The sequence below is a fragment of the Schistocerca piceifrons genome, chromosome 5 (genome assembly GCF_021461385.2).
Source record: "Schistocerca piceifrons isolate TAMUIC-IGC-003096 chromosome 5, iqSchPice1.1, whole genome shotgun sequence".
NCBI lineage: Eukaryota > Metazoa > Arthropoda > Insecta > Orthoptera > Acrididae > Schistocerca > Schistocerca piceifrons.
The window spans coordinates 25,979,124-26,001,548 of record NC_060142.1 but is presented as its reverse complement, the minus strand read 5'-3'; the positions used below and the strand labels follow the sequence as shown (position 1 = coordinate 26,001,548).

Here is a 22,425-nt window from a genome sequence, read left to right as displayed (position 1 = left end):
TAATTGTTGTCGTCTCATCGTCTGCTGGTATTGCCAGATCTGTTTTGGGAGCTAAGGAAGACATTTGCATGTCATTTTTAGGTTTTCGAAGTCGTATGGGTTTCCAACAGTTCTAATTTTTGAGTCATTTTTGCCACTCTCGGATGAATTTGTCCAAAACCAGATTGAAGAGGCTAGGAGAGAGACCATCGCCTTGCCGAACACCGGTTTGACACCTAACCTATGAATTTTGCTTTAGAGGTTGTGTTGGTGCGTGTTTGTTTGATTTCTGGTTTGCAAGTAAAGTCGCTGTTGTTCGACGGCGATGAAAAGCGGGGACTGCAGATCAGCAGGATCGCACGACTTCTTCAAGTCCACGAAGGATCGTGTGATCCAGCTGTTCGCGAGCGTACTGTGTTTCGATGTTGTTTTTAGATGGAACATTTGTTCTATGATGAATGCTGAAGCCGGCTTGGTATTCACCAGTTCTGTGTTCGAGTTGCTCCTGAACTCATTTCACGAGGCATACTCAGAGAATTTTGTATGTAACTTGCAGAAGGGATATTTCTCGGTACTTACTTAAATCCTTTTTATCCCCTTTTCTGTGCAGTACTCGAATTACGGTGCATTTTCAGTGTTTGGAAGATTCTTCTGTCCGCCAAATTGCTGTTACGATTTGTGTGAGTTTGAGGGATGATCCAAGGTTTTTGAGCAATTCTGCGATGATACCACGTTCTCCGAAAGCTCTGTTATTTTTTAGTCTAAGTACATGCCTGCGACTCTCTTGTTGTGGGGGGTGGTAGTGGGATCCGGTAAGGGTGAAAGTGGAGATTGCCTCACGGAATCTCGAAAGGGGTTCCAGGCACTTGAGGATCCTGTTTGCTCATGGTGAGTCTTCTGTCTTATTTTGTGAAACATAAATTTTGAGGGTTACGTCCCAGGATTACTTCTGTAAAAGTCCTATGGAAATCTGCAGTACTGGACTTGGGAAAGGTTTTTTCGATGGAGTCCAACTGTTCATTCATGTATTTCCTCTTAGTATATCTAATGGATATGGTCACTTGTTTCCTGATTTTGTAGAAGAGTTGTTTATTTTCTGGTGTTTTCTTGCCGTTATACTTAAAGAAACATCCTTTGAATCCTCCCAGCGCTTTATGACATTTCAAATTCCACCAGGAGTGTCTGGACTATTTTTTAGTGTGATTAATTCTTTGACCTTTTGTGTGATTTTGGTGTGGAATTTGTTACAGGTTTCCGCACGTTCTTTTTCCCATTCTTCCTTAAGGTTGGTTTCGCCGATTTCGCTTACGTAGAATTTTTTATAGGTATGTTTTTTACTGGCGTATTTTATTCAGGGTTAATTTGACTTTTATTCTCGTTAAATTGTTTCCGAGTCGATGTTCGCCACTTTGCAGACTTGAGCTTGCTTTATTTTTATATGAGGTAGGAAATGACTGCATCATCGATCGATATCCACCAACTTGTTGTACATACATAGTTTATAAAATGATACGTTTACGGGGGGACAGTGTGCCTGGACAACACTCACTAAGAGGAGGCAAGATTTCGAGCATCGCCAATTCAAATGTTAAAGGAAGCTTGATACCCACTGTTACCTTTCAGAAGTGTTACTTTCTTCGACATGGAGGAAAGAAGGATAGGTTTCCGGAGCTGAGCAGGATGGGGAGAGCGAACGACATGAAGCCGAGGGGACGCAAACGTCGAGACAGGATGAGGAGAGGAGGGGAGGGGGCGGGAGTTGTACGCCCCCCCCCCCCCTCTCCCGACTCACTGGGCCTCGCGAGCTGCGCGTCCCGCGTGGGGCCTGCGCGGTCTGTCCGTGTGACGTCCCACGCCGGCAGTCAGAGTGCTCCCCATTTATTCCGACACGTAATTCAAACACTGCGCAAGGGATTAAAAGGAAAAAGACCGTCATAAATAAAAAGCGTCTGCTGTCTCACTAAATCGTTAATTGGGGCAGGGATTGTCTTCCTACACAATTAATAAGAAGAGACGAGTCATTGTCTCGTTTATTAACTGTAATAATTACACACGAAGACAACTGCATGTAAAGAAAGTTTATATACGAGTGTGATGAATTTACACGGGATAGTACACTTAGCAGTGGACCTCACGATACTGGGGAAACGAAACGAAAAGTATTGTCTCCAGGGGTCACTCTCGAATCTGCATTCACTGATGCTGCAGGAATAATTGCATCGATCCTGCTGTGAGAAGCAGGTATTAATCAGGCATTCAAAGGAGTTAACGGTATGCTCTTGGCACTGTAAACACCACTCACGTGGAATGGTGTGCACAAAGATTCGCTATTATAAACGTCACTCGTCAGTCGACAAAACCAAGGAAATCATTTATTTGGAAGTAATCAAACTGCCCGTCGCTCTGGGCGCTCTGAACTCATAAACTGAAACAACAGTTAATACAAACTCTCCACTTTCGGTCCAAATGAACCACCGGAGTGAAGCAGTAGTTACCGAGGCAACGTCCAGAGCCAGAGTCAGCTACGATGTCCCACAACAGAGAGCCAACGGCAGAGTGACGGAGAACTCTCCTGGTGTTCCCGCGAAAAAAAAAAAAAATAGTGCCTGGAACACTTTCGGCCAGTCGAGGTCCCTGACCAGTTGTCACCCTATGAAACGAGAGGAAATCCTCTTCAAATCCCAATCTCTACAGAAATTTCGAGGAAAAAAGACGACCCGGTGTCTAAAAATCCAGAAAGTGTTTGAAGTCCTCAGACGCCGATCTCTGACCCGGCGAGACGGTGCAGTTTGCTGAGCGGCACTGCCGTCGTATTGAGAAGGAGGGCTATCGAAATAACCGTCGGGCCGCTATGATTTAGGCTTTTGATCCGTCACTAATGATGTTGTCATTGATGTGGCATTAAATTCTAAGCTTATTTTTTTTCCCATGTGTGCAGTCTGATTTCTGACTCAAGTTGTAGATAATGTTTCGCTCTCTGCGCATCGCTCCAGACAACTTCACAATTCCACTACACCATCGACCTACGCGCAGTGGGCTGTCTTTCGTGCCTCAATGACAGGCACACACCGATGATTCCTGAAGAGGGGCAACGGCCTTTCTAGTAGTTGCGGGTGCAAAAGTCTGGTTAATAGACTTGTCTGGCCTTTTAACACCAGAAAACATGCTCTTGCTATGTTGGTACTCCAGCCGACTGATACCAACGGGGAAACGAATCTCGACTGTCGGCATAGTGACTGTAGCATCCTCTTGGGTAAAGTATTACAGAGGCATTGTAGTCTCCCACGCGCGTCTCCTTGCAGCGACTACTCACCAGTATGTCGTCGTCAGGAAAAACGAAAGTGGCATTCTACACGCTCGAGCGTGGAAGTTCAGAACCCTGAATCGAGCAGACAATTTAAAAAGAGAAAAGGATATATGGAAGTTAGATATAGTGGGAATTAGAGAAGTACAGTGGTGGGGAGAAAAGAACTTCTCGTCCGGTGAACGCTGAGTTTATAACGCAGAATCAGATAGCTCTAATGCAGGAGTAGATCTAATAATGAATAAGAAACTTGGCATGCGGGTAATCTACAATGAATAGTACACTGAAGACATTATCGTACGCAAGACAGACATACAGTCAGCACCCACCACAGTAGCAAATGTTTATGTGCCAAATGACGAGAGTGAAGAAATCTTGAAGAGATAAAGGAAAATTTTCAGATTGTTACGGGAGGGGAAATTAAACTGTGATGCGGGAGTGATATTTGACACCAGGAAAATGAAGAGAAGAGAGTAAAGGGACTGGTGGAAAGAAACAAAAGAGAAAGCTGCCTGGTGGAATTTTGCAAAGACCATAATGTATTCATTGGAGTCACTCATTTCAACCATCATGGAAGAAGGTTGTAAGCACGGAGGAGACGTGGAGACAGTGGAAGATTTTAGATCGGTTATAAAATTGTAAGATGGAGTTCGGAACCAGATTTTAACAGTAAGATGGTTCAAGCGACAGATGTATGAAGTTAAGAAGATGGGACGTGGATACATTAAAATAAATAGAGGTTTCTTGAGAGTTTCAAAGGGAGAATTAGGCAACTATTGACTGAAAGAAGGGAAAACAATAGAGTGGAAGATGAACGTGTAGCTTTCAGAGGTGAAATAGTGAAGGCAGCAAAGGATCAAATCGGTAAAACAACAAGAGTCCAGTAGAATACGAAACGGAGAAAGTAGGAACAGGTACACTAAAAATGTGAAAGCTGTAGAATTGGAATCTGCACTGAGTGGACTGGGTGTTGTGTGCTGTCCTTAGGTTAGTTAGGTTTAAGTAGTTCTACGTTCTAGGGGACTGATGACCATAGATGTTAAGTCCCATAGTGCTCAGAGCCATTTGAACCATTTTTTTTTTTTTTTTTTTTTCACTGAGTGTTGTAAATTAAAGCACGGCAGGTTCCCTCAGAATTATTGAGATCCTTGGGATAACGAGCCGTGGGTAAAGTGTTCCAGCTGGTACGCAAAATATAAATGTAAGGTGAAATACCCACAGACTTCACGTATTACATAATAATCGTAATTTCAAAAGAGGCAGAACCTGACAGATGCGAATAATCCCGAAACATCACATGATAACTCATCGTTAGGTAATGCTGATACGAATGATTTACAAAAGAATGGAAAGACTAGTAGAAGACTTTGGGTAAGATGAGTTGTGGCTTTGGTGAAAAGTGGGAACACGTGTGGCAATACAGGCCCTATGATTTATGCTAGAAGATAGGTTTAAAAAGTATGCTTGATTTACAGCATTTGCAGATAAAGAGAAATTTTTTAGAATGTTATACACTTTTCATATTCTGAGGGTAGCAAGGATAAAATATAGGAAGTGACAGGAGCTGCATGTCGAAGGATACGAAAGGTGGGCAGTAGCTGGGAAAGTGTGAAGGAAACGGAGGTCAAATTTGGAAAGGAAATTTATATTCAGGGAGAAAAAATAGAACTCGAAAGCTTACTAGTGAATTTGTAATTCTGATGCAGGCAGCTGAGGACATTCAAGATAAGCCGAAAGCAATGTTAGTAGCGTGAGGTTAGTAGCGTGTACAGCAACAAAAACAAACAATGGTAATGGAAAGTAGTAGGAGTCAGTCAGACAATGGAATGGACGTTAGACTAGGAAATGAGACAGTAGAAGTAGTTTTTAGTGTTTCGGTAGTAAAGTGACTGATGATGGCGGAAGTAGAGGATGTATAAAATTGAGATTGGCAACGTCAAGGAAATCGTTTCTGAAAAAGACTAATTTGTTAGCAACGAAAGTGTTGGGAATTGTATTCTCGAGCTATTTCTTTGGACTATAGCATTAAATGAAACTGAAACATGGACGATAAGCAGTTCTTACAAGAAGAAGAATGGTAAAGATTAGATGGGTAAATAATGTAACTGACGAAAATGGAACTGGTTAAAAAGAAATATGTGACGTAACTTGGCTAAAAGAAGGACTCAGTTGATAGGAGACAGCCTGAGGCATCGAGACACAATCAAGTTGGCAATAGAGGCGAGTGCTTGTGAGAGCTGGCCAGGAATACGGTAAACAGATCGAAACTGATGCACGGTGCAGTAGTTGAGAAGAGATGAGGGGGACCGTACAGGACAGACTAACGTGCAGAGTTGCACAATATTAAAGATGCAGAGGAAAAATTGAAAGGTGTATCGGGTGTGACGTTGTCGGAAGCTGTTCGTGCATTTGCGACTGGCAGCCTGGCGTTAGCAGGTTTTCCTTTCGAGATAACCGCAGGTGACGCGCAGGCGGAGAGGTGGCGGCGCGGCTCGGAGGCGGCAGCGGGCCCGGCGACGTCACCGGCTGCGGCTATATGAGCGCCGGCCGCGGCGCCGCCGCCCCACTGCCGCCATGGCGTCCGCGCTGCTCGTTCTGCTCGCCGCAGCCGCCTTCGCCGCCGCCGCTCCCGCCGCCCACGAGCCGCGCGGGCAAAAGACCGCCAGCTGGGAGCAGCGGCTGCTCGATCCCGAGGACGACCCGGACGCGCTGCCGCCCGCCTGCGACAGGTGAGTTACCGGCCTCGGCCTCGGCCTCCGTAACGACTGCCTGTGTACTCGTCTGCCAGCTCCGCGTGAGATGTACGACTGTGACGCCACAGTGCTCTTCTCGGAAGGCACGTTCTCGTACTCTAAACGACACGGTCTCGCGGCAACTTAAGACATCTTCTTCCTCGCGCTTTTGCGTTACACTTTCGTGTGGGCTATACCGACTTGGTAGGATGTTCTAGCAGTGCGCGTATATATTCGTTAAATGCATTTTGTCGTGCCTGCTCCACGACTACCACAAACAGTGGAACATTAGTCTAGAAGTCATCGTAGAATCGCCTTTCGCGTGATTTCCTGCAGGGGTGCACCCTTCCGAGAAATCCGAAACTTAGATTCGGTCTCGCTGTCACTGACTTTACGCGATCCTCCCATTTCCTATCGTTTCTGAGTGTTATCCCTCAATACTCGCAGTATGTTTACGGACTCGCGGCCTCGGTAGCCGGACGCTGGCCGGCGCGGACCTCTCTGCTCGCCACGGGCGGCGTTGCGCCGGGCGCGATCCCTCCGCTGCACTCTGACACTGTCGCGACGTCGCTTCTGAGTTATTTCTCCCACTGACAGAAATAACATTATGCTTCTCACCTTTGGTCCTTTCTGAAACTGTTAATATTGTGAACGGTCAACCTGAAAGCGCTTCACGGTGACCTGCTGAAAAACTAAACCGCACGGAAATAAACAAAAAAAAAAAAGCAGCCTGATGGAATTTGGAAAGAGCATAGTGTAATCTATAATTGTTTTGACCATCATGAAAGAGTTGCACAGCTGACATTCTCGTTCACCTAAATTTACATTCAGGCAGGTGTAAATGATACACGTTTCCTTATGTGTCGTCGGTGAAACGCTCTTAATGTGCAGTACGGAAACTTTGTGCTTAACAAAGAAATTTTACTTCGAAAAGCGCTCTTTAAGGCCTGTTTAACGTGATTCAGAAATTAATTCTCACCTGTTGCCCGAGTTCCTTCGCTCGGGAATATCATTCTGAATTTACGTGACCGTCTCCCGTTTAGTAGCTCCCTCAGAAACAGATCTGATAGCTCAGTTTTCATTTTCACCGACAAATCATCAGCGAGAACACGGTCTGCACATATCTTCGGATTACGAGCGTTTATTCCGTCATCCCACTGTCACCGACGTATCTGCGTCGGTCGAACAGTGAAGCGGTTCGGGAACTGACAGAAAGTAAAGCCGGTTATAACGCGTGACCGCGCTGTCTCTCTGATCCAACAGGGAACTATCTGGATAATCTTCCGTGTGACGTCCTACACTGAGTTTTCAGTCACGTTAGTTTCTTGCGAGGTCGTATGACAGGACGTTATTCGTTGCCTGCCTCTTACTGGAAAGTGGGCTCGCGGAATTTTAAGAGTACATATTACGGACGGTAACTGTATCTTTCGTGGTACTGGTTTTTTGGCCGTGGCCCGAGGTATGTTTCGTCTCCAACGGTTCTCCAGGTTGTGTGAGAGACATCATCAGAGACTACAAAGGCGCAGCTTGTTAATTATAGAAAGTCCGCCAGCATCGACTAGTTAAACGACTTCACTCAGACTAAGGAAAATGCAGGAACTATCGCGTAAAGAAATATAATTACAGAATTTGGGTGAACTAGTTTACGTGTGCACACAAACTAAATACACCATTACGACCTGTGAGTACGTCTGCCGCGCAAGCAGACAGAACGCTACGCACGGAGACGCTTATGGAACAATCTCGCTCAACAGAAAACTACTCTGTGGAACACGACGCCTTCGATGTAGCGTCTGCCCTTTCCGTCGATACAGTCTAGCGACGCCCCACAGTTGCGTCCTCCTAACGGCCGTCTCAATACCTCATCACTCTACTGGATTCGCGGTTTCGTAATATAAAAATCGGTTGAGTTCTCCAGTGAATGGTAATAATGCTAACTGATACCCACCTTGTGACAGCCGAGGGAAATAAGGGGGAAAAACTGAAAACAAACTTTCTCTGATCGTAGCAAAATTATCGCCACCAACTAGTTGCGGGTAACGAAGTCTTTGCATCAAGGTGGACCCACAAAAAAGCATGCATTTCATTCCTCACGGGAGAAATCGGTTTTTTGTCAGTATACCTAAAACTGTCACAATGAAGCTTTTCCAAACTACATGTGCGATTAATGTGGTTCTCTCACGTAATCAAATAATACACACTGACACGCGAATTTATCTCAGCCATTGAATCCAATATAGACGGAGAAGACATTGAATAGGATATCCTGCTCAGTCCGGCATTAGCACGTCACAACTGCTTGTGTATGTGATGTGAATAACAACGCAGTTTGCTGCTAAGTTAAGCCGTAGTCGTCTGCCCGGCCATTAAAACTACTAATTACCTTTTATTAAGGACCGCTAACCACATTTTATTCGAGAAGTTGTACATCAGTATCAGTGGAGTGTAAACAGTTGAAGAAGAATAACCGCCAATCGTCTGAAGGAACAGTTCCACGACTACGTGCGTGCTCCCTGCACCGCGTTGTCGAGGCTGCTGGCGAGCGTCACAGAAGGGGCGGGCCCCTGGGCGCTGCCTGCGCCCCACGTCTGCTCCGTGCTCCTTCTCCCACACCAGATACCACTCCTCCGCATCTGCCCGCCGTCCTTTCGGCGCAACCACGTCGTCTCGCTCTGCGGCAGAACTCACACCAGCGCCTCGCGTGCGAGTTCCTTCACCTTGCTAGGAACTCCCTTCACCTTGCTAGGAACTCCCTTGCGGCTCAAATGGACGAACCAGTTCCACTCACGTACACGATCGGCCCCCGCAGCCGGGGTCGCCGCCGCAAGTCTGGGCGCTGGCGCTCGGCTCCGAGCTAAGCCGGTTCGAATCCTGGTCGGGGATGAAATGCTCACTCACCCGCACCCAGAGACGGCTGTCGCGTGCCTACACTGAGAGGACCCGCCGAGCTCAGCGGAGGAAAATCCTTCCCGTCGAGCTGGCCGTGTGGTAGGCCGCGGCCACCTTTACGTACATTTTCCGTCCAACGAATCTCTGTACACCTTTACTTTTTTTCGATCCCTTGTGTTTTCATTGTGAAAAATTTCCGCACATATTTCAAATCTTGTTTTCTACGTGTATACCTTTATTGTTGTTCACTTGCAAAATTGTTGTCTTCGTTAACATATTTGACAGTTTCGTGTTTGTTGTTGTTGTTGTTGTTCTGCTATTTTTTTCCGAAGACTCTCCACGCTGTTCTGTCCCGCTCCAGCTTCTTCATTTGTGCACAGCCAGTACAAGTCGCTCCCACTCAGGTCTACGTACTGTAGCGAAGCCGCGGTCTTCCGCTACATTTTCACCGTTGATACTCGCCTTCATTACCAAATTAGCCATTCCCTCATGCCTCGCGATCAAATCAACACTTCTTTAGTCGATTTGGGCCATAAATCCCTTTTATTCTCCTCTCTGCCCACGTTTCACTTTCATACAAATACTTCCAGAAAAGACGTGTGACAGATGTTGAAAAATTACTCTTCTTCAGCAAAGCTTTCATTGATACTGCAGATCCCCTTTTTGTATGCTCCCTACTTCGATCTTCGTCAGTTATCTGCCTGCGAAAATAGAAAGATTCATCTAAAACATTTACTGCCACATTTTCCTAAACTAATTCCCTCGGTATTACCTGATGTATTTCTATTATACCCTTCTTTTACTTTTGTTAATATTCGTTTTATGCTCTCCTTTCAAGATACCATCCGTTCCACTCAACTTATCTATTCTTTTCCATCTAAGGCAAATGTCAAAGTTTTTATTTCTTCCTTCTAAATGTTAATTCGCTTTTCAAGTCTGTTCTTGCTTTCTCTTCCTGATTATTCACTGCCGAAATTCAACAATATCAGCGATTCGCTGCTACCCTATTCCAACCTCTTCTCAGGTATTACTTCCCTTTCCTGTCGTTCGGCTCTCATAGCTCCAGGCTAATGTACGTTCAAGTTATAGGTAACGTTCCGCTACCTACATTCGATCCCCACTGGCTTCAGATTACCAAATAGTGTATTCCAGGCAACAGCGCTGGCCGGTGCCTCCAGATCTCTTCCACGTTTGCAGTGTTCTCTCACGATTTTTAATCTAAGTATTATCAATCATTGAATTGTGCCCTCTGAAAGCATCATCTCTTGCTTTGCCTATTACTGAATGCCAGTCTTCTATCACAATGAAACTTTTCTGTTCCACAGCCTACCGAATAATTTACTTATCTCTTCATACACTTTTTTTCTTAATTTGTTGATCAGCCTTGGATTTAGTAAGAATATATACTTGTTCAGCTGTGATGGTTCGTGGTCTAACGTTAACTTGCCTAGAACGATCCGTTTACTGTTCTGTTTATAGCAGTTAACCCGCATTCCTATTTTCTTATTCATTATTGTACCTATTGCTGCGTTGTTTCTATTTGATTTTGTGTTGTTAAGGCTGTACTACCATGAATACGGTTTTTCCTACCACTACATGTAAGTAATTCCCAAAAAATGGTTCAAATGGTTCTGAGCACTATGGGACTTAACTGCTGTGGTCATCAGTCCCCTAGAACTTACACCTAACTAACCTAAGGACATCACACACATCCATGCCCGAGGCAGGATTCCAACCTGCGACCGTAGCGGTCGCTCGGTTCCAGACTGTAGCGCCTAGAACCGCTCGGCCACTAAGTAATTCCCATTATGTTTAACTTTCACCTTTGTATGCTTTACATACATAGTTAACAATTAATGCTATACGGCTACATTTGAAGGATGGTACATTCTACAAATTTTCACTGAAGTCAGAATTTAGAGTAGATGGTGTTTTCTCACTTTTGAGAGATAACTCATTTGCATTTATTAATATTTGTTCTGCTACAATGTACTTAATATTTTGTAATCCTCTTACTAAATATCTGATTCACACAAAAAGTCTTGAAACAGGACAATGCTTTTAAGCGGTTAACATCAGAAGTGTGTAGTACTATTGTGAGAGTTGTTGGCAACTAGATGTTATCCTCTTGATGTCTGTTACAGTTACAGTTAGTTTCATGTTCCATGGATGATTTGCGTGACAAATAGTAACGATCGACACGCTGTTTGCCTTTTAGAACTTTTAACTGTACCCGCGTCGAAGTTCTGGGATGAATCTTAGGACTTTGTTGCTCTAGTCCTCTTCCTGAGCTGGCTGGAGTGCGTAAGACTTTGAGAAACGTTCTTCTAGTGGACAGGGATTACTCTCGCGTGTAGCGCTGCGTCTCAGACCACGGAGCGCCAGCGGATCGTGCGTCCAGGGCGGCGGGCGGCGGCGAGCGTGGCCGGGGGCAGCCGCACCTGCCCGCCAACGCGGCTCGCTTCCTCGCATTGCGATGGGTGGGACTCTGCGGCAGCTCATAAATATCACCGAAAAAAAGAGCACACAATAGTGAATGAAAAATAACAAAAAAAGTCACCACGTGCAGACGACAGCATAACTGCAGAATAGAATTCTTACGAAAAATAGAAACAACATACGTACGTTGATAGGATATCAATTCACGAGTCGCATGGTGAAATAGTCCTGCTAAAACATTCTTCCGCGATTTTATTGCCAGACAGCAGTGCCAGTCGAAGTGTGTCTGTTCCTGGATTAACTCACCGCCAACACAGGCAGGTAATAGTCTGTCTTACCACGTGAATATTTTTCCATGCGTCAATTAAAATCATTGAATCAATTAAAGTTATTATCTACCTGGGGCGGACTCTTGTCCCGCAACGGATTTCATTAATATTACGGATCTGCAGTGCTGTAAAAAAGGGGAAGTAATTTTTACATTGTCAACAAAATATTTTCGGATTCGGGGGAGAAAGCTGACGATGCAAATTTCGTGAAAAACTAATGCGGCTATGAAAAATGTCTTAATTTTAATGACTGTCGCCCCACTCTGATACTATGTGCCGGACACTCTCTCCCCTGTTTCGCGATAATATAAAACCAGTTCTCCTTCCTGGAACTTCTTCGATGTCCTCCGTTAACCGTATATCTTATGCGGATTCCACACAGCAATACTCCAGAAGAGAGCGGAGAAGCCTAGTGGGAGTAATCTATGTGGTGGACCTGTTCCATTTTCTAAAAGTTCCGCCAATAAACTGCCGTCTTTGGTTTGCTTTACCAACAACATTATCTATGTGATCGTTCCAATTTAAGATGTTCGTAATAATGATCCCAAAGCATTTAGTTGAACGTCTGTGTGATTTAATGTGTGATAGAAATTTACCATATTCCCTTTAGTATTCCTGTTCATGATCTCACAGGTTTCATTCCTCAGGGTCAATTTCCACTTTTCGCACCATACAGATGTCTTGCTTGAATCATTTTCCAATTGGTTCTCGTGTACGATTGAAGACTTTACCAGACGGTAAACGACTGCATCTTCTCCAGTTCACGTAAGCGGGCTCCTCAGAATTGTCTCCTAAATCGTTCGTATGGACTAGGAACAGCAGAAGTTCTAGAGCACTGCCTTGCGCAACGCCAGATATCACTTACGTTTCACTCGATACCTTTCCGTCTACCAGCTGTGTCCATCCTGAGAGGAAATCACACAAATTCTGCTGCAACTGAAAAAATTCTACTACAAATCGACATCAGTGATAAGGATCTGTAATTCAGTGGATTAGCCCTATCTCCTTTCTTGAGTATTCGTGTGACCTGCGCAAAATTCCAGTCTCTAGATACGGATCTTTCGTCGAGCGAGTGTTTGTAGATGACCGCTAAGTGTACAGCTATTTCAAGGAATCTAGCTCGTATACAATGTGCACCGGAAGTAATTTGAGCTGCTTTGTTGCACTGAGGGTATCTGCACGTAAGTTGAAGTCTTCATTCGAATTCTGTAATATTTAATTCATCTTCTTTGGTAAAGGTGTTTCCAGAAAAAGTGTATACTAACTCCTTTTTAGAGGCATTGTCAAGCGCAGTCATCCTATTGACTCTGTCTTGCCACTAGTGTAGTGCACATGCGAAGAGAATCTCTGTCGATTTTCTCTCAGATTTCGAGACTGAATATCGTTGTGGAAACTACTAAAAGCATCTAGCATTGAAGTCCGCGCTCAGTTTCGAGCTTCAGTAAAACATGGCCTGTCTTGAAGATTTTGTGTTGTTTTAAATTTAGCATGCTTTTTGTTAGTTCTGCTTTAATACTCTGACCTGTTTTGTGTACCATGGTGGATTAGTGATACATTCTTTTAAATTTTTCGGTATCAATCTTTCAACTGCCGTTATATTATTTCTTTGGATGTAAGGTATATGTGCTCCACACTTACATAGTTAGCGTGGAAGGAGTCGAGACTATCTCTTAGGAAGGCGACAAGAGAATTTTTTTCTGCTTGTTTACATATATTTTGCGTTTACTTTTGGTGGATTTGGATGTTGATTAGATCAGTCTCATTACAACCATCTTGCGGTCGCTAGTTCCTGTATCCGTCATACAGTTAGAGTCTGCTCCTTTACCTATTTGAAATGAGACGCAAGTTTTGTTTGAATTGTTGAGCAACTGTGTCATCTGATTTGCAGGCCGGTAAAAGCAACCAATTATTAGTTTGTTGCGGTTGTCAGGTACAACATCTACCAATACTAACTCACAGGATCTTTCTACTTCCATTTCGCTACAAGATAAACTACTTCTACTAGAAACAAATACATCACCACGAAATGTATTTAATCTAGCCTTTGTGAGCGCGATTAGGTCCTTTGTGATAATTTCGGCTCAGTTATAGCGGGCTTTAGCCAGCTTTTAATGTTTGCACTGATGAGCCTAATATCGTGCAGGACCCCCGCAAGCACGCAGAAGTGCCGCAAGACGACTTGGCATGGACCCGACTGATGTCTGAAGTAGTGCTACAGGGAACTGACGCCATGAATCCTGTAGGGCTGTCCATAAATCCGTAAGAGCACGAGGAAGTGGAGATCTCTTCTGAACATCCGTTGCAAGGCATCCCAGATATGCTTAATAATGTTCATGACTGGGGAATCTGGCGACAAGCGGAAGTGTTTAAACTCAGAAGAGCATTCCTGGCACCACCGTGTAGCAATTCTGGACGTGAGGGGTGTCGCGTTGTCCTGTTGGAATTGCCCAAGTCCGTCAGAATGCACCCATGAATGAATGCGGGTGATCAGACTGGACGCTTACGTACGTGTCACGTGTCACAGTAGAACCTAGACGTATCAGGGGTCTAATATCACTCGAACTGTACACGCCCCACACCATTACAGAGCCTCCACCAGCTTGTCTCCATACCCGTACACGTCCATTCGCTCGATACAATTTGAAACGAGACTCGTCCGACGAGGCAACATGTTTCCAGTGATCAACAGTCCAATGTCGGTTTTGACGGGCCCAAGCGAGGAGTAAAGCTGTGCGTCGGGCAGTCATCAAGGGTACACAAGTGTCCCTTGGTCTCCGGAAGCCCATATCGATGATGTTCCGTTGAATGTTTCGCACCCTGACACACACTGATGGCCCAGCATTGAAATCTGCAGCAGTTTGCGAAAGGGTTGCACTTCTGTCACGTTGAACGATTCTCCTCAGTCGTCGCTGGTCCCGTTCTTGCAGGATCTTTTCCCGGCCGCAGCGATGTTGGAGAATTGATATTTTACCGGTTTCCTCATGTTCACGGTACACTCGTGAAATGGTCGTACGGGAAAATCCCTGCTTCATCGCTACCTCAGAGATGCTGTGTCCCATCGCTCGCACAACGACTGTAACACCACATTCAAACTCACTTAAGTCCTGATAACCTGCCATTGTAGCAACAGTAACAGATCTAACAACTGCGCCAGACACGTGTTGTCTTATATTGGGGTTGTCGACCGCAGCGCCTGTTTATATATCTCTGTATCTGAATACGCATGCCTATACCAGTTTCTTTGGCGCCTCTGTGTATAACGATTTGAGCTTCAGTGCTTTGTGTTAGCACTTGTAGGTCTGGTTCTTTTCCAGCACAGCTGTGGCAATATATAAATGCAATAACACTGTGTCCTACGTGTGCCCTCGTCCTGCTCTTTGCCTTGCAGCCTTTGTTCCAGCTGACATATGATACAAATTTCTGTCCTCCTGGTTTATAATTTGCGTCTTCTGGCGTTACCAATGTCGCTCAGTGTTTAAGACTCTGCAGTCGTATTCTGGAGGACGGTAGACGGCAAGAATCCCTGCCTGTTTATCCGGATCTCTGTCTTCAATAGTTGCCGTAGATCCTTTAAGGCGAATGCAGGCAAAGCGTCTGCGATACGGCCACACCGATTTTCTGCCCAGTGCGCTCAGTCGCAACTTGCACTCTGTCGTTTCCCTTGTAGGGGCGGCAAAAAATAACTTAACCGACAGAAATAACCGGCTTGAGAAACATCTGTTACCGTAATAACGGCTTACGTGATACTAGCAGTTATTTTAATAACGACCAGTAGTGCGTGGCGGCATCTGTTTACCGACGTACGTACTAAGCTTTCGCATCATCTGAGGTCTGACCACGAATAAATGACAGAGCAGGTAGAGGGACCATCTGTAAGGTATTCTGTAGACTCTGGAAATAACTGTCAGACTTCATACCCATAGAATTTGTAAATCTATGATGCAATATTTGTCGTTGCTACGCATGTAAAGAGAAGCATGTGGAAGGAGGACCAGTTAGTAATCGTAGGAATGTACGACAAATGAGTAGTTGTAAATTTCATATTTATAAGAGGCACTTTATATGTTGTACTGTAGGGACAATGTCTGCCATTTTATGGACACGTGTATACGAGACACGGATTAGATAAATTGCATGAGGAAACTGCCAGTCACTGTATACGTATTGTTGAAATGCATATGAAATTTGTAAATGGCAGTCGGATTAATTTTCTCCAATTTATACAGGTTCTGAAACTCTTACCCTCTGTACCCAAGTATTTCTGCATGAGACAGTTTCCTGTACAGTGTCGTTGTAAAGCAATTAATTAGAACAAATTCGACACCAATATAAAATCTGAAAAAAAAGAAAAAAATGTTGGCTGTAAAGCAATTAATTAGAACAAATTCGACACCAATATAAAATCTAAAAAAAAAAAAAAAAATGTTGGCTGTAACTTCTTTTATAACTCCAAACTTCGAGCACTGACCTTGTATTTTTTTTAACGTAGTGTATGGTTGTGTTTGTGTGTCCAAAGCAGAAGGGTGTATAAACGAAAACTGAAAATAATAATAGACAATCTGGTGTCGCAAATCGCTCACCGTATCCACTGTAATACTTTCACAGTTCCAGACGAGTTGTTTCTTCGTGTCACTTCGACGCCATTGTCATTGTAATCGATTAGAACAGAGATTCGACAATACGAATAAGTGCAACAGAAAACGTAAGAAAATATTGTTGGCTGTCAGTTCTTATCCCGTTACCGAAAAAACGTAAAGAAATTGAAATTTGAGCCACGGTAGTGTGGCAGAAAAGACCAGTATCATTGCTGTTCACATCTTTAAGCTGACTTGAGTTCCTGGTTTCACCGTGATAAGATGTCTGTAAAACGCGTATATAAAGTTTCACGGTACTTCTAAAGAAGATTTCTCTATAGCAGTGAAGTAATAACACTCAAAATACGCTAAGCGCTATACGGGCCTAGATGCGCCGTCCTCAAATCACGAGGTGCAAGACATGGTGCGGACAGAATTCTCGTTCTGCCCGTCCGAATGCACACTCCATAAATATTTATACTCTGCGCGCAGTCTGTTCATCGAGGGTACATGACTTTGAATTAATGACTTTGAATTAATGCTATCTACATACGTAGAATGATCTCGTGCGACTATGGAAATAACCCGTCAGCAGAGGAGCATACCTGTAAGTTATTTTTCTGTGGCATTTACTTTTCACTCAGAGTTCTTTTTCTCTGGAAGTTGCGGCCTACCAGTACAACTGACCTGGAAGTTGATAACTTTGTTCCGGACTCCAGGAGGTCGTAGCACACGCTGATATTTCCAGACTGGACAGAAACAAATGTTCTCGTATTTCGACTAAAATAGCCGACGACCGTGAGAGGTCCACAGAATTTACAAATAACCGTTGTTATTGCTCTTAACGTCATCCACAAGCCGCTGCATATGCAGTTGCCGTTAACCTGTGTCCAGTAGCCTTTAGCCGGTTCTAGTCGCTACAGTCTGGAACCGCGCGACGGCTACGGTCGCAGGTTCGAATCCTGTCTCGGGCAAGGATGTGTGTAATGTCCTTAGGTTAGTTATGTTTAAGTAGTTCTATGTTCTATGGGACTGACGACCTAAGATGTTCATAGTGCTCAGAGCTATTTCAATCATTTGAGTAGCCTTTAGCCTGGAACTGCGCACTTAAATTAAAAAACTTAAATACCTCGTACGTTTCGCAGATTTAACTATAGGAGCACAATAAAACAAAAAAATGTAAAAATAATAAGTAAGAAAAAAGTTTCAAAATGGGCTGGCGCAAGGAGGTAGTGCCAGTTGGCTACTTTAAGAGACTAAACCGTCCAGACATAAAGCGACGAAAGATTCAGTCATAAGAAACACGATGGAGAGAAATTATTCTGAGTTAGCGTATATACAAGCTGAAGGATATCTAGCTGCTCGCGTTTTGTAGACGCTCAAAGTTAATTGCAACCTCGTCAGAGAAATTCGGTAGTAAAAATGTGAGTGCTACCGTTTGGCTCATCGTCGCCTGTCCTTTCTACCTTCATGGGACCGCAGCTTTGTCGGAGCGCTCGCCGGCTCGTCCAGTGCCCCGCCTGCTGGTTGCTCTGCTACCCGGCCCGTGTTTACCGCCGCCTCGCCACGCCACGCCACGCCTGCTCGTTACGGGGGGAATTTCCCTCCGCGCTGGTCACGACCCCCACAACAACACATTCCTTCGGCTGTATGTTGCTTTATAGCGGTCTTTGGTCCCGACAAAAGTCTGACACAAACTGTCCACGCTAGTCTACGCTGTGCAGACCACCACACCTTTCCTCACCCACCACAGCCTACATCCATTTGAACAGCCCTCGGATGTGCCGTGTCAACCGATCTCTTCTATTAGTCAGCTTGTACCAAAAATTTCTTTTCTCGTCATTTCTAGTCAATAATTCCTCTTACTTATGTGATGTACCCTTTTTAGCTTCAACATTCTTCTGTAGCATCACATTTCAAAAGTTTTCTGTAGCATCACATTTCAAAAGTTTCTATCCTCTTCCTCTCTGAACTTCTCATCGTCTAGTTCCACGTTCTTTCAAGCCTACATTTAAATCATTTTCGATTTAACGAATTTCTCTTTTTTCATAAGTGTTTCTGAGCTTTTCTGCTGTAGCAACTCTTAGTTTCGTGTCCCCTCTACTACATTCATCATCAGTTATTTTGTAACCCAAATAACGAAACCCGTCTACGGCTTTTACTGCCTCATTCCATAATCTAATTCCCTCAGCATCGCCTCATTTCATTCAACTACATTCCATTCCTCTTATTTTAGTTTTACTGGTGTTTCTCTTATAATCGCTTTTCAATACACTATCCATTCCATTCAATTGGTCTTCAAAGTACTTTGCTGTCTCTCACAGAATTACAATGTCACCGGAAAACCTCAAAGTTTTTCCTCCTTCTCCCTCAACTTCCACTTCATCTCCAAATCTTTCTTTGGCTTCCTCTACTAGTTGTTCAATGTACAGATTAAACAAAACTATGGATGGATTACAACTCTGCCCCACTCCAGTATTAACCTCTCTTCAAAGTTGTATGATTGATTTTATTTAATATTTGACTAGCAAAGTAATTAATAGATAGAGATAGCCTTTTTAATAGAAACTTATAAAATTATTCCAATTTGGCATTATCATTTAAATTCCTTACTAAACTCAAGCTTAATATTTCTAAAGTTAGGAGCATTGCGATAAGAAAGAGGAATCATTAGTCCTGATAGCGATCTCGTTTACATGAACTTTCTGATGGCCTGTAAACAATATGAAAATTGTCTGTGCAAGTCGCACTACAGTATCCATCAGTATGAGAGGCGGGCAAAGTTACGAAAAGATGCACACTCGATTTTAATAGTAAAGTGGTTCGCGAGAGAGTGACTGCCTCTCGATCGCAGCGTCATCAGATAAAGCAACAAACAAGTAGTTATTAAGACATCAACGAATCGCAAATTACTTTTTAGATCGAAGCAGATGGTGAAAGGAATCACTTACCACAAATAAGGAAAATAAATTTATGATCATTGAATTATTATTCAAATTACGAATGATAGCACAAAAAATTGCAGAATGGCATCAACATTCGCAAATGGAACTTGCATGGTCAGAATCAGGTTTTCCGTATGAAAAGACAGTTCAAAGTCGACACTAAAACTATTTAAAATGGTATGATTACAAAGAGTAAGATACAGTGCAGCTTCATAGGTTATGTTGTCTCAGAGTAGATAAACCTCAGTATTATCGCTGTAGTTAATTTGGATGCTATACTTGTAAGACATTGCTTCTCCTTCATGCCCTTCGACCCTTATAAGTGTTAATTGCTTTCTCTACAAATTGTAAATAACCTTCCATTCCCTGTATTTTACACTTGCCATATGCAGAATTTCAAAGAGTCTCTTCCAATTAACAATCTCATAGCCTTCTGCAAATCTACAAATACTATAAACGTAGTTTTAACTTCCCTTAATCTATCTTCTGAGATAAGTCATAAGAATAAAGCCTCACAAAACCGAAACTTCTGTAAATAGCCCATGTCAGTATTTTGCAACCACCAGTTTATAAACTGGTGCTTCCATAGTACATACACCGGTCACCAGTGCGTTCTTTGGAATTGCAATTATTACATGCTCCCTCAAGTGTAAGAATATTTAACGTGTCTCATATATATCTTGACTCCAGCAGCAAAGAGTTTCTCATGGCTGCTTCTCCTGAGAATATCAACAATTGTGAGTGAACTTTGTCTCCTCTACGGGCTTTGTTTTCATTTACAGTGCCTTCCAGTTCTTATAGAAGTATGATGCCTTCCGTATTATCTTCACCTACTTCCTTTTTCTATATAATTCTCCTCCATTTCTATCCGTTACGTAGATCCTACATCTACTGAGGTGAGAAAAGTCGTGGGAAAATGATATGCACCTATACAGAAGGGGGTGGTATCGAGTCACAATGTATAAAAGGACTCCGGTGAGCCACGTGAAAAGTTTCCGAGGTAATTATGCCCGCGTGAAGGGAATTAACAGACTTTGTACGCGGAATGGTAGCTGGAACTAGATGCATGGGAGATTCCATTTCGGAAATCGTTAGGAAATTCAGTGTTCCGTGATGCACAGCGTCAAGAGTGTGCCGAGAATGCCAAATTTCAAGTATTACCTCTCATCATGGACAACGCAGTAGCCGATGGCCTTCTCTTAATGACCGAGAACAGCTGCGTTTGAATAGAGTTGTCAGTGCTAACAAACAAGCAACAGAGCGTGTAATAACCGCAGAAATCAATGTGAGACGTATGAAGGACGTATCCCTTGGGACAGTGCGGCTATGGCAGCAGACGACCGACGCGGGTGCTTTTCCTACCAGCACATCACGTGTAGGGGCTCTGCTGGGCTCGTCATCTTGTCTGTCGGACACTAGACGACTGGGAAACCATGGCCTGGTCAGATGTGTCCAGATTTCAGTCGGTAACGGCTGATGGTAGTATTCGAGTTTGGCGCAGACCCCACGAATCCACGGATCCAAGTAGTCAACAGGGCAGTGTGAAAGCTGGTGGTTGTTTCATAACGGTGTGCGCTGTGTTTACGTGGAATGGCTCTAATGGCTCTGAGCACTATGGGACTTAACATCTGAGGTCATCAGTACCCTAGACTTAGAACTACTTAAACCTAACTAACCTAAGGACATCACACACATCCATGCCCGATGCAGGATTCGAACCTGCGACCTTAGCAGCAGCGCGGTTCCGGACTGAAGCGCATAGAACCGCTCGGTCACAACGGCCGGCTTACGTGGTATGGACTGCGTCTTCTCGTACAACCGAATCGATCATTGACTCTAAATGGTTGTATTCGGCTATTTGGAGACGTTTTGCAGCCATTCGTGGACTTCATGTTCCCAAACTACGATGTCACGTCAGTGGGTCACAATTTTTCGAGATAAATTTGAAGAACATTCTGGACAATTCGAGTGAATGACTTTTCCACCCACACTGGTCGACATAAATGGCATCGAACATTTGTGGGACATAATCGAGAGGTCATTTTGTGCAAAACATCCTGCGCCGGCAGCAGTACCGAAATTATGTACAGCAGTAGGGGCAGCGTGACTCAATATCCTGCAACGGACTTCCAACGACTTTTTGAGTCCATGTGACGTCGAGTTGCTGCACTAGGACGTGCAAAAGGAGGTACCTCGCGATATTAGGAGATAATTCATGGCTTTTGTCACCTCTTTATACATTCTTTCCACCTCTGAACTTTGCGTTCCTTGCTTAGTACTCGCTTGGCATCTGACCTCTTGGTATCAACCAAGTGTTTCTGTTTCTTGCAAATTTCTGTTTCATTTTCCAAGCGGCATCTATGTTTCCCATTGTCATTCAGGCTTTTAGAGCCTGGCATTCGTCCTCTATCCCCTCCATCTTACATCTTCTTACATGCGAACGTATGTAGCTCAGTTTAGAGCACAGGAAGGAATGAAGAATAAGCGATACGAAAGCAAGCAAATAACATCACTATGAAGTCGTTCTGCATTTTCCGTCAGTCTCATTTTTTAGCGTTCCGTATTCCCTATCACCTACCCCATTTGCTGCTTTTTTTAAAATATTTTCTCCTTTCGTGAGTCACAAACAATATCTCCTGTGTTATTCAGGGATTTCTACTACACCTTTTCCTTCTACACTGCCGTTAGTATTTCATCTCTCAAAGTATTGCTACTTTTGACCTGTTTCAGTCAAACTTGCGTAGTGCCTCCTCTCAACTCTTCAACAAACTGCGGGTCTTTCACATTACCCAAGTCCTGTCTTAATTTCATACCTTTTCGTAATTTTTTCGGGTCTACTAGGATGTCGCGCAAGTCTGTCATTGGCTAGCAGGCCGTGTCTTGCGTAATTTCAGTTCCTGTTTGCAGCAAATGAGACTTTTCCAGCAAAGCTCTGTGTGCACGCTGTCACCTGTGTGTCATGGTGCTGCACAGCCTCTACCAGTTGTGTGATCAGTTGGTGCTGTTGTTGCATACAGAACACCGCTGACGCCCGAGTCTCCTTACTTTGTCAGTACTTAGCCTATATCCTCCTCCAGCTGCTACAATCACCTTGTTCCCTAGATCAAACACTCTGCGGAAGCCCCTTCATTGTGTGCCATCCGGATAACGCTTACTTTCACAGTATAACTTTCTTTGCCTCGATTATCATTTACTTTCTTACCAGACTGCTGCAACTTAGTTTCTGCCTCCTCG

The 22,425-nt window shown here is 43.9% G+C and overlaps 1 protein-coding gene across 1 annotated transcript in view; it reads left to right on the top strand.

Annotated features, from left to right (window-relative positions):
* Nucleotides 1-5,857: 5,857 nt before the first annotated feature.
* The window catches only part of LOC124798371 (trehalase-like), a 323,119-nt gene continuing 306,551 nt past the window's right edge, over nucleotides 5,858-22,425 (top strand). The window contains exon 1 of the mRNA XM_047261743.1: nucleotides 5,858-6,012. Coding sequence (XP_047117699.1) covers nucleotides 5,858-6,012 — 155 coding nt within the window. The remainder of the gene's footprint in view (nucleotides 6,013-22,425) is intronic.